This window comes from Anthonomus grandis, chromosome 6 (assembly GCF_022605725.1).
Source record: "Anthonomus grandis grandis chromosome 6, icAntGran1.3, whole genome shotgun sequence".
NCBI classification, from domain to species: domain Eukaryota; kingdom Metazoa; phylum Arthropoda; class Insecta; order Coleoptera; family Curculionidae; genus Anthonomus; species Anthonomus grandis.
In genome coordinates, this window is record NC_065551.1 from 4,905,122 (window position 1) to 4,918,753 (window position 13,632).

At 32.6% G+C, this 13,632-nt stretch overlaps 1 protein-coding gene across 1 annotated transcript in view; it reads right to left on the reverse strand.

Annotated features, from left to right (window-relative positions):
* Positions 1 to 902: 902 nt before the first annotated feature.
* Positions 903 to 13,632, reverse strand: part of LOC126738015 (integrator complex subunit 6) — a 169,288-nt gene continuing 156,558 nt past the window's right edge. The window contains exon 17 of the mRNA XM_050443175.1: positions 903 to 1,258. Within this exon, the coding sequence (XP_050299132.1) occupies positions 1,248 to 1,258 (11 nt within the window). The 3' untranslated portion in view covers positions 903 to 1,247. The remainder of the gene's footprint in view (positions 1,259 to 13,632) is intronic.

Genomic DNA, 13,632 nt, shown 5'->3' on the forward strand with positions numbered 1-13,632 from the left:
CTGATTAAAGTAAGCGAACATAAGAGCGTTAACTATGTTTGAATGACCCAATCCTAAAGTGTATCTAATTTCATGAGCTAAAGTTTTTAGCAAATCGTATTGTCCAATAGGCGGTCTATGGTCTAAACCTAAATACCAGCTTTCACTACCATCAAGGTGAATTTCGACACAAGAATTATTTTTATTTGGGTAAAGTGCAACCTTTTATACATCTGAACGAATTTGTATGATTTTTTGATTGAAATGAAATTGATAGTTCAGGATTTTTAAAACTTCGTATGAATGTTAAATCAGTAACATTAGCCCAAGCCTCAAAAGCTGCCTCAATCACTTGGTTTATAACGTGGGAAGGATAATTTGAGGATGAATCGGTTAATATGTTTTTTGTCCATTTTTCAGCCGATATTGAATATAAATATCAGGTAAACCATATATAGGTCTCTTCATGAATTCAATGGTTTCATTATTAATTATACACTACCGCTCAAAAATATTTGCCCACCATGTATAAAAAGAATATATATTTTAAATTAGGTATAAAAATCTTATCTTTATACCTATATTTAGATTGCATCTCTTTTGTAAATTGCTAAAAAACTAATCTGTTTACAGCTCGTTAGAGCGACTAATCTAACTAAAAAGCTTTCAGAGACGGTGTATATATCTTAGGCTTTATTCATTATATAATTACAAATTTACAGAAATATTATAATAAAATAAAATAAAAGAAAAAAGACTTAGTCATCTAAATACAATCAAGATTATAAAATAAAAGAAATGAAATATAGATATTGTTACAGTTTTTTTTTGTGAGCATAACACTTTAACTCAATGTATTCAAATTTGAAATATTTTAATATAATTTAATAAAGCTTCTTTCATTTATCAAAATCTTAGATTAGTGGTTATAAAAGTCAAAAGCAAACAGAGTTTGAGCTTATAAGAAAGGGTAAGCTCCATAGAAAAATCAACCATAATTGTATAGGTTTCAATAATTATAAAATTTTGATCTGTTTAGAAAATAACCAATTTATTGCCAATGTATTTAAATGGCAAATATATGTATAAATATATCAGAACAGAATATAGACATTAATGGATAGATATATATTTTGTTTTATAGCAGTAACTACTTATTAGGAATCAAGTTCATATTAAAGCATAATCTTGACTAGGTTGATATTGTTGGTACCTTGATCTTGCATTGTGAGGTTGTACAGGTGTCTGATTTCTTTTGGTTGCCTTTGTCAATGTCGATCTGAAAATTAGAATGAGACTTTATTATGTGTGATGTCTGCAATAGTCAGTTGTGCAGAATTTACTGCTCTTTCTTTTCACATAATTTTATTGTAGGAAAAGTGTAGTGAATCTTCATTTCAATAAAATAGTAAACAAAGTAACTGTCAAACCCAAATACTGATTTTCTTTCCAAGACCTCTTTAAGTTTTATTGTGGCTGGTACATACTTACAGTACTACTTATTTCATGCAGGAATTGTCTATATTTTCAGTAAGATTCCAAGGTTGACAGATGTCTTAAACGTGGTAAAATCTGGAGGGGATCCATTTCGACAGATTTGGGTTAATGGGTCATTTTTCAGCTAAGAGTTGAAGACTTCAGCTGGTTTCGCTTTGAGTGGATTTACAAAGGAAATACCATATCTAGGTCTGATTTTTTTTGTGAGTTAAATTAAAGTTTTGCCGAGGGCAGTTTTAAAGAAACAGACTGACAGAGTTTTTAAGGTTTCCTGTGTTATTTTGTCATAAAAATTCCAAAGAAAGGCCACATTCCAATCTAGGTAAGTTGCACATGGCACATGGTCAACTTATTCTGATAATTTTTCTTATAGCCCATTTAATATTTGCATTTATTTTATTTTAATTTAAAGTTTATGAAGGCATCCAACTTTTTAAAGCGACATTTTCATAAAAAAATTATTTTGCTCACCTCAGAAATTCCTCAGTTCAGTTTCTCACATGTAATATTTACAATACAAAAAAATACAGAATCATCTGACATTCGAAATAAAGTTCATATAATCTTTTCACGAATTTCGCAAGCCTTTGAAATCACACTTGCTGGAGAAAGCACTACATGCACTAAACCACTTTTTTATTTAGTTATTTTATTGTCCGTTATAAATATTCTTTTATTTACAATTTTTGACTTGTACCTATTTGTACTACGGCTATGTACCAAAATTATATTTTGTATTTTATTGTAGCAAGATTTATAGTATGTGTATTCTGTATTGAGTTATTTGTTTTTTTTTGTTATTTTACTGGATTTATCTACAAAATGTAGGTAAAGCAAATTATTTATATACCTATAAGGTCTGATACTTAAAGACACTAATATGTACGTAGATATATAAATAATTAATGATTGTCATATTTTTTTTATTTTAACACATAGTTTTTTAATACAATAAACTTACTGTTAATTTTCATAAAATCATATTATGTTGGCATTATTTTTCTGTTATATAATTAGTATAATTTCTTAATAAAATGAAATAATATATAACTCAGACATGAGCTACTGGTTGATGTCCCACGTGTAATAAAAATTTATTGAGGAAAGATATTGAATAACATCATTATCCTCTTTTCTAGAGATATTGATATTTATGTTATCAATCAGAAGCTCAATCTGTTTTTTATTTCTTATTAACCAATAGTCTTCCCTTTCATTAGAAAATGATTGTATGTTACAGGAGCGTGGTCTGTACCAATAAAGAATTTCATAATAAAAAAATAGGTTTGTGTTTGTGACCAAGACATTAACACTATTTTTATATAAATAAAACCGGCATAGTTTTTGTTAAAGATTGCATTATTATTGTAAACATTAAAGATGTTAATATTGTAAAGAATAATAGCAAGAATTTTATACTACGATTTTTTTACCTGTTATTTTAATTTTTGTGAAAATTAATAGCTTATAGTTGCTGGTTATGTCCATTTATTTAGTTAATAAAAATGTTTGAATTATGATTTTCTTATAAGCGAATAAAGAAATTTTAAACACAAAGTTGTTTGAATTTTACCTCACCTATAGAAAACTTTCTCAACCCTGGATAAGTCTTTTAACATGTCCGGCTCGTTTTAGTCGTTTAGCTTTAACCGTTTTGAAGATATTTGGTTGACGGTCTACAGGGTGTTTCAGGAGGAATGGTGAGATGGAGAAGATATTTTGGTATGTTGTGGTATCCATAATTTTGAATAGAAAAATTAATACATATTTATATATTCTAATGTGCTGTAGCTGTAATGTCCGGGAGCTACGTCAAGCTGAAAAATTATATGCATTCATTAATTCAAAGGAATATCCTTTATTTGCATATTGTTTTGTAGTAAATTTAAATACCCTGCTCCTGTAAGACGCTGTGATAATACAGCGGGTCCAACCAACGTTCTGTCAATAATTCCGCACCACACATTTACGAAGAATCGATGTTGGAAATTCGATTCAGCAGCGGCATGTGAATTTTCATCAGACCACCAATGCCACCATTTCTTATAAATTTAGCTTCATCCATGCATAAAATATTATTTGTCAAAAAAGGGATTCTTGTACCATTTTTTTTGATAACCAACGACAGAAGATGACTCGAGCGGGATGCATATTCCTAAATAACCGTCAATCCGTCCGTTCGGTTACGGCCGAAGCGAGACTGCTAAATAACAGACAATTCGTCCGGACCTGCTTCTCATCCGTTTATTGCCCCCATCAAAAATTAAAATCCCATCATTTTAATTTTTGCTGTAGGATTAAGTTTATTTAAAGTTTATTAGCAGTTTTTTAAACAAATAATGTTATCACTAAAATACATTCTTCCGTTCAGCACATGAAAGGCACATAACAATAATTTTGAAGTAGGAAAATATTTTTGTAGAATTTTTCTTTCATTCAGATCATCATCGGTCATTATTACTTATGGCTCCAATTTAACAGTAATAATACTAATTGATGCTTCCACAGCTGCCCCAAAAATAATTGATTTTTGAGTGTTGCTGATATAGTTGCCAATGGAATACCACCTACCTCAAAAGATTGTGTTACAAAAAAATAGACCTTGTGATCTTGAGTATTCCAGTTTGCAGTGGCATCTACAAATATTATATCGGACGCCTGTGAGATTTTTTTAGCTCTTTGCATTAGTTTTGTACATATACCGACTGCATGTTGATTTTCGACTTGTACTATTTTAAAAATAACCCGTTTTTCTGAGGCCAAAATTTCTTCCAGTGTTGGCAACATGTTAGGCCCACCCAGTACGTTTTCAATAAAGTTCTTTAAATTTTTTTTCCATATATGGAACACATCTTTTTTTGTTGGAAACTCTGCGCTCAAATAATACCTCGTTATATTTAGGATCCAGTTCTGACATTTTTTCCATATAATAAGTATGATATGCTGATGAAGCAGAGTGGCCTTTTTCAAACAAACTAATAATTTTTTGTTTTACCCCTACGCCTAAAGGTCGTTCTTCTAAGAGCTTCTACTACTTATTGTGCATGGATAATCTTTATCAACCGGTATTTTAGCCTTGGAGTTCTCAAAAAAACGATGAATTGTAATTATTAACCTAGCTGGACAATTTAAATTTCTGGGTTTCTTCTTTTCACTTTTTCCTGATTTTCAACATCTTGTAGAAAAATAAAAATGGCAATAGTAGTACCTTTTAAAAATATTTCTACACCTAGCGGTACATTTAGATGTTTTATTTACAGTTACCCCCAAAAGTATTTGGACAAAATTTATTTTTAACAACAATCTCACTTTAGAATATAATGAATAACATATGCTACCTGATGATAATCTTGAATATTTCTTAAAGACTACTGAACAATCCTATACAATACAATAAATACCACACAATTTTAAATTAATACTTAGTAGGAAAAGCCTTCGATTCTATGACACATATTAGTCTTTTAGGCATGGATGGAACAAGTTTACTAATGACATCTACAGAGATTTTATTCCATTCATTTAAAACTTGGTTAATCAGATCTTGCCTATTTTTTATATTATGTACTTGAACCTTAGATTTTAACGCCTGCCATAAGTTTTCAATAAGATTAATGTCCGGTGATTGAGGGGGAAAATCCAAAACTTTAGGAACATTATAGTATAGACTAGTCACAATCTAACTATTTCCGATTTATGTTTTAGGTCATTGTCTTGAAGAAAAGCATAATTATTTTCTAAACCTAAGTTCAAAGCACTTTGGCGTAAATTGGTTTTTAAAATATTCAAATACTTGTGTTTGTCCGTAATTTCATTAATTGGGCAGATATTTCCTACTCCACCAGCTGCAAAACATCCCCAAAACATCAGGGAACCGCCTCCATGTTTCACGGTGGGACAAATATATTAAGATTGCAAGGAGGTACCAGGTTTAAGCCACACTATTTTTCTGCCATCTGATGAAAAAAGGTTTATTTTCGTTTCATCCGAAAAAACCACGCGATTCCAAAACTCAGGACGCTCATTTATGTATTTGTATCTGTTCATTTTACTAAGATATGGCTTCTTCCTCGCTATTCTGCCATGAAAATTGTTTTTTCTTATAACTCTCTTGTCTCAGATCCAACTTCTTTTCATAAACTTCTCTGTAGTTCCGACACAATTTTCAGGGCACTAATAAAGGGGTCTTTTTTTATCTCTCTCATTATAAAGTGTTCATCACGAAGAGTCAGCTTCCTTGGACGACCAGATCGATGTTTATTTCCCACTAAATTTTTATCTTTAAATTTTTTCACAATATATCCAATGGTAGAGCATGATTTATTTACAGTTTCGGCTATTTTCCGATAAGTTTGGCCCTTTTTAAACAAATTAATTATAATTTTACGCTCAGCAATAGTAGTTTCTCTCGATTTCATTTTTGTGTGTGCGCACGTTATTGCTTATTTTTCTATACTACTCGACATGTTGCCTTCAATGTAAACAGAGATGCATACTGATTTTTTCTTACATTTCACCTTTTTATTAAAAAAGTTTATACAGTGTCCAAATACTTTTGAGAGATTGCATATTTTATTAATTTTGTATCTTGAAATACTGTTTGACTATGTACATTGTAATATATCGTAATTATATACCAGTCATTAGGAAATATTCATATTTATAATTAGGTTGCAGATTTTATATATTATAATTATAATGCAAGAATATTATTGAAAATACTTGTTGTCCAAATAATTTTGGGAGTAACTGTATGTTCCATGTAATTTCAACCATTTTAAAATTTTCAACTTTTTGAATCTATTTCTGAAATTAAAATATTATATGAGAATATTTAAGAGGAATCATTTGACTTCAACTGAAATAATTTTTACATTCCTATTTTAGTTTTTAAAAATTTATGCCACAACCAATATTATTAATTTACATAAACTGGCAAGTTTATTATGTGGGTTTTTTTTACATAACATGATGAAATAAAACTTACCTTACGTAATTAGAAAAATAAAGTAGGTATCATAATAGTATCTTCGTTAAGCTATACAGGATGTTACAAATTCGTTTATATGCATGGGGATCTTGCAAACCGTAAGAGATGCGAGGTAGATTAAATTAGGGCAAAGTTGCGCAAATAGATGCCCAATAAAACGCACTTTTAAAATTTTTAAAATTCCGAATACTTTCGGAAATGGTTGAAGAAAACTTAATTTTTGTAAAATCGTTTTTACTGTTTTCTGAGCTTATTTAAAAAGATATTTAAAAATTAATGACTTTCTCATTTCCACTTTTTATTGTCTATAAATGAAACATTTTATTGGGTATTAATTTGCGCAACTTTGCCCTTAACTTAAGTTAACTTTCTTGAACTTAACTTGCCTTGAACTTAATCGACCTTGTATTTCTTACGGTTTACGAGATCCCCATGTATACACCCGAATTTTTATCAGTATCATCTTATCATCAGTACACAACCGACTATCCAGATGAAGACGAATTATTTCATAATTAACAGAACCATTCTAAAATGAAGTGTTCCAATAATGACTCATGTATGTCAAATTCGAATTGAGCGAGTATAAAAACCCCCCTTTAGCGTAATTATGTGTGAATCTGATTTTTTTTCGAAGAAATGTACGCCATTTTGGATTCGCCATTTTGAATATATTATTTCTGATTTCAAATTCAACGAGCATAAAAACCCCCCTTTAGCGCGATTTGGTGTGAATCCAATCTTTTTTTCAAAGAAATGTCCGCCATTTTGGATCCGCCATGTTGAATTTATCGATTCTCATGTCAAAATCGGATTTAACGAACCCAAAAACCTTGAGATACAACGTTTCAAGTAAATGGACCGACAATTCGATTGATGGCCAGATTTCCAGGCGTTTTGTAACACTGTGCAAGTCCAGAAAATATTCGTTTACGGGGTGAGGGGGAAAAAAGGGGAGGTTCTGTCAACGCTATTTCGTACATGATACTTTACATAAAATGAAAAACTTCTTACCTTAGCGGGATCTCGCGCGATCACAACTAATTTAATACACAAAGTTTTTTTTTAATTTTAACAAAACAATCTTTTTTTTTTTTTTTTTTTAACAAAAACAGCAACGTGAAGCAGTCAAATTTACACGGTTTTTACGATAATTCGGAAAATTTTAAACATTATTTTATCAACACATTTATTTTGTACACATCTTTACAATCATTTTACATGTCGTATGATGATTGTAACACAATAACTCGAATCTGTACAATGATTTTCCATAGCGCTCGAAAACTTAACGAAGAGCTGAGTCACAGACTATTCTCGAATAGGTTACCTTTCGAGATACACGTGTAATCAGGTATTCAATAAAATCACATGACTCTCCAAAATTTAGGAACCTAACGCCATTTAGACAAGATGTAGAGGTATTTTACCTCGAATGGTAACATTTGATTTTTCGGGTTTTGTCCGTTTTTTTTGCATTTTTGACCACTGTGGGTCGCCCCGATAATTTGTTGTTTAGGTTACTCAGGTCGGAATAATTGCAGAATTGCCGAATGGGTAGATTGACGGTTATTTAGGAATATGCGAGCGGGATAGTCTGCCCGAACAAGAGCTTGTATCCTTTGGGTGTAAGATGGATACAGGACTTGTGTATGAAGAGTCATCTAGACAGAATGGTGACTCACGTTTTCCCGCGTTGCAATTGTCCTTAAGCCGGCCCCAGACGATGTGTGTATGTGGCGAAAGTTCGGCATTCGCGGTATTTCGCGGAGCGTGTGCGAGGTCAAGTGCGTGTATCATTCGGCATTCGGCCGCTATCCGAACTGCTGTCGGTTGTGCGGGTATACACGATCCGGTTTCAACGGATGCGGTAGAAACGGATGCGTTTCTACCGCATAGGATATACGCGATACACACTGCGTTAAAAACGGATAGGTATTAAAAAAAATTCAAAAATTTGATTGCTTCGAGACTTTCATCGGGAAATAATGTTTTCATTGCAAGATTCTTCATCAAGAATTATTTGTGGTCTTGAAGCAAAAGATTTTTTGCGAGAGTCAGTATAACGTGAAGGCATCCATATTTTGAAAGTGGTGTAGAAAAAAATCGACAAATTTCATACAAATATTCGGCAGTATCATAATAAGTTTTTTAATTATTACAGAATGTCTAAAAAATCATTTGGCGAATTGTTGACTGTGTTAAAACAAGATATATAATGTAATAATTTGGGTGAAAATAACTAAAAACGCGCGTTACAACCGGAACGTATATCGCGATACATTGAAGTACGTGTGTTGCCCAGGATGATCCGGTTATCCGGCGCGCAGTCTTGCCGCAGCAAGCTGCGGCGCTGATCCGTCGATCCGGCATTGACGCATCCATGTATCGTCTTCTATTAAAACCTATGTGTTGTCGTGACGATCCGGCGCCGGACCGTTTTCGCCGGACCGTTCATACCGGATCGTGTATACCCGGCCTTAGGGCACGCATCGAGAAGGCGGAATTAGTCCTACTCAGATTTTGTCCTACGGTCGATTGGAACGGTTAGGCTTTTCCTCGAAAATCCTGGGTTTGTATTTCGATATAGAAGCAAGGATAGGAGTATTTATATTTGACAACGCCGTATTTACGAATTTCGGCAGCTAAGTAGCGACCGATGCGATGGATTGTCTGTGTCGCAACTGTTAATAGCTAGATGGCGCACGCGGGCGGCAACTGTATTATTAAGTTATATGGAAATATGGGGTATTCTGTATAGTGTATATGTTACGGTCAATGATAAAAATTCGCACATTAACGATAATGGCTGGGCAATAACGTAACGATCCAAGTAAAATAGCCAATATATGAGGTAAATCGAAGTTTCATGACCAATATTCTCTATTTTCTTAAAATATTCAAAACCTAACCCAACCTTGGGCCAACCCAAGTCACCAGAACGTTGTGTAGCTAATTAATTTTAATAATGCCTAAATTGATGTCCAGTCGTTATCATTTGATTAGACAAAGTTAGGGCGAGTTAGGTTGGATCAGGTTTCGTATATTTAAAAAAAAAAAAAGAGCATATTGGTCATAAAACTTCGATTTTTCTCATAATTATATTGTCTATTTTATAATAATTTGTATAAGTATAAAACTGATTTAATTTTAAATTTAAATTTTATTAAAAGTTTCATACCTTCTGGCTTCATTAATAAATTCTTGATCAAAAAATCTTTGATTACCAAATCCTTCCATCTTTGCAACACACACACACAACAATAAGTTCTAGGTTGAACGGCCTTATTCGTTGTAGTTGTTGTATGGGTTGGTATCACATTCAATTTCACACAGTATCCCCCTCCCTGAACTGAATACTGAATTTCGGTCACATTGCTAAGAATATTTTAGAGTTCTGACAACACTGTTTTTAACCGTTCGGCCGGATTCGGAAACGTAGGACAAATTCCGAGTAGGACCAATTCCGATCCCCCCACGCATCAAAGGAGGTCGCGCTCATTCTCGTTAGCTCCCAGACGGTGTGCTTAGCTACGCACACTTATTTGCCTATTTTGTCTTCAGAGTCGCGACAAGCTTAGCAGCGGGTGTTTTTGTATAATATTTTTGTTAAGTTGCCTTTTTAAGTTTACTTGAAAATTAAAATTATTTTTATTTATATTTTTAATATTTATTGGTGTTATTTATTTAAGTTATCATGGAATGGTCTAATGATTTGGTAATTGAATTCTTGGATCTGTACGAATTATATCCCATAATATGGGACCCAAAATACCCAGACCACGAATATAGGAACAAAGTTGGCGACGCCTGGGTGCAAATACATTCATCTTTTTCAAAGAAGGACCAAATAAGTATCGCAGATCTAAAAAAAAAAAGATTCTTTAATGTCTATATTTAGAACCCTGCTTAACAAAGTTAAAGCAAGCAACAAATCTGGTGCTGGCACAAATGACATTTTTAAACCAAACTGGTTTGCATTTGAAAAAATGCAAAATTTTCGTATACCAGATAGAAAGAACCCTAAACTCAGAGGTAAGTACATATAATTTTGTTTATAAAATTTATAAAAAAAAATATTTTTCTGTAATTTTTTCTGAAAAATTTTGTTTTTTTGTAAATATTTTTTTAACATGTGTGTGTGTGTGTGTAGATTTGTGTATTATAGTGGTTTGAATTTCCGACATTTTGTAGAAAAGTAATATACAGGGTGATTCACGGTCAATGGTGGGTTAGGCGTAGGTATATGGAAAACGGAATATAGCATTTTTCTAAAAATTTGGTTGCCATGGTAACAGACGATGTTCTATCATTCTGAAATACAGGGTGTCCAAGATAAGGATCCTAAGCATGGGGATCTCGGTACCTGTTGAAGATACAGCTTCGGTTAAATTAAGAAAAAGTTGTGCACTTTGAAGCCTATTTACATGCCGTTGAGAAACTTCAAAAATTTCTATGGTCTGCTGAGATATTTGGAAAAAACGGAAATTTGCCAATATCGATTTTATTTTTTCCTGGCTTTATTTTAAAAGATATCAAAAAACTATTGACACTTTCTCATTGACACTTTTGATGTAGTACGTGATGGCGCTTTTAAATTTTATATGCGACGTTTCGTTTTCGAGAAACCATCATTAACTTTATTTTTTTATATGGCGTGAAAATAAAGTACACCCTGTATCTGATTCCATTTTTTATTACAAATTCAATGATGTATCACATGTCACATTTTTTTTGTTAGTTGAAAGGAAAAATGCACATTTTCTATTTTTTTAGTATATTTTTTAAGTAAGCTTTGGAAACAAATGCTTTGACGTATGTAAATACCTGTTACCGAGTCTGTCACATTTTTCTTAATATCTATTTAGAGAGTGATGAAGCTAAATGAAGCATTGTACATTGTACTACTTATAAATGAAAAAATGTAACCAGTAATAGACAAATATTTTATGATTTTTCTAACGATATGCAACAAATAATGAATACATTTTAAAAATAACGAAAAAAGCAAATAAATTAACGCATTTTATAAATTTAATTTAAAACAGGTGTTCAAACAGGTTTCCGTTATTTTCTAGACATAAGTATGATGTTCTTACAGTAGCAGTTAAAACATCACGCAATATCTCTGGCGTAATACTTTGAAAAGCGGCCGTTACACATTCTCGTAACTCCTGCTCAGTTCCAAAAGAATGTTGATAGACTCGGTTTTTAATAAATCCCCAAAGGAAGAAGTCCAAAGAGGTTAAGTCCGGGGATCGCGCTGGCCAAGACACTTCACTGGAGGTTCCAACCCACTTTTCAGGAAAACGCTACGAAAGGTTCTGTCGACTTTGCCCAGAATTATGTGCAGGAGCCCCGTCTTGTTGAAACCAACAGCTATTGACTTGTGCCAGAGGTAAATCATCTAAGCAGTCTTCTAAATCATTTTGCAATAAATTAAGATATCGTTCTGCTGTTAATGAATAATGGTAAATAAATGGACCTAGTATTTTGGTTCCTAAAATTCCACACCACATATTAAACCCAAAACGTTGTTGATGTCTAGATATTTTCTTAACACGCGGATTCTGTTGGACCCAGTAATGACTATTGCGGTGGTTAAAGATACCATTAGTGACCATACTTTCGTCGGACCATATTATTTTTGATGGAAAATTAAAATCCTCTTCACAGGCACGTGTATACCACTCACAAAAATGCCGACGTCGTTCGAAATCCCCAGGTCCTTGGCAAATTCTAAATTTGTAGGGGTGATATCTGTTTTTACGTAAAATAAACTGAGCTGTAGATTTGGCGACTCCTACATTTTTTTCAATTTGCCTGGTTGATATCTCGAGGTTTTCAATAACTGCTTGTAAAACATTATTTTGAGTTTCTTCAAGAGATTCCTTTTTTCGAGATAAAACAGGCTTTTTAAACGAACCATATTCTTTTAAATTTCGAGCCAACTCTAAGAAAATGGATTTACACTATCTGGAAATTTATTAAGATACATTGCTGCTGTATTTACAGTATTTTTGTCGCACAAAATGTAGCACGACAGCATGTCAAACTTCTCTTCATGACTATAATGACCACCAGGCATATTTGAAGGTAATAACACAATTTTAGCAATAATAACGACAACAATAAATAATAATAACAATAATTACTCAACAAACAACACCTCGACAATCACGGTAACAACAACGGCAATTAATATTTAATATAAAATATGTGACAGGGTAAAAGGTATTTACGTCAAAGTATCAAAGCATTTGTTTCCAAAGCCTACTTAATATTATGTTTAAAAAAAAAGAAAAATTGTATTTTTCCTTTTAACTAACAAAAAAAATGTGACATGTGATACATAGTTAAATTTGTAATAAAAAATGGAATCAGATACAGGGAGTACTTTCTTTTCGCGCCATATAAACAAATAAAGTTAATGGTGGTTTCTCGGAAACGAAACGTCGGATATAAAATTTAAAAGCGCCATCACATACTACTTCAAAAGTGTCAATGAGAAAGTTTCAATAGTTTTTTGATATCTTTTAAAATAAAGCCAGGAAAAAATAAAATCGATATTGGCAAATTTCCGTTTTTTCCAAATATCTCAGCAGGCCATGGAAATTTTTGAAGTTTCTCAACGGCATGTAAATACGCTTCAAAGTGCACAACTTTTTCCCAATTTAACCGAAGCTGTATCTCCAACAGGTACCGAGATCCCCATGCTTAGGATTCTTATCTTGGACAGCCTGATTTTCAGCATTGCGATGTCGCCGCTTCTATAAAATAATTCGTTGGCAATATATCATATTCCGAAAAAAAAAATAGGAAAGTTCTCTATTTTATATTTTTATATTTTTTCTGAATTACTTGGGTATAGGTATTTTTCTTAACATTTTATACCTAAAATGCTACTCACCTTGAACGACTTTTATTTAAGGAAAGCATCCACCATCTTCTTTTTCTTCGATTCTTTTGTTCTTCTTTTTCTTTTAGCAGCGAGCTGCTTCCTAAAATAACCATATAGGCCGCAACCGCAGCCGCTTGCTCATCGTCACTATCCATATTTTTATTTAAAAAAACCACTACTACTCCTCTCCGCTACTGTTATATAACTGAGGCCCTGTGGCGAACGTTTGCCAACAAAGATGCGATGTGGAATATATCCCGAATGC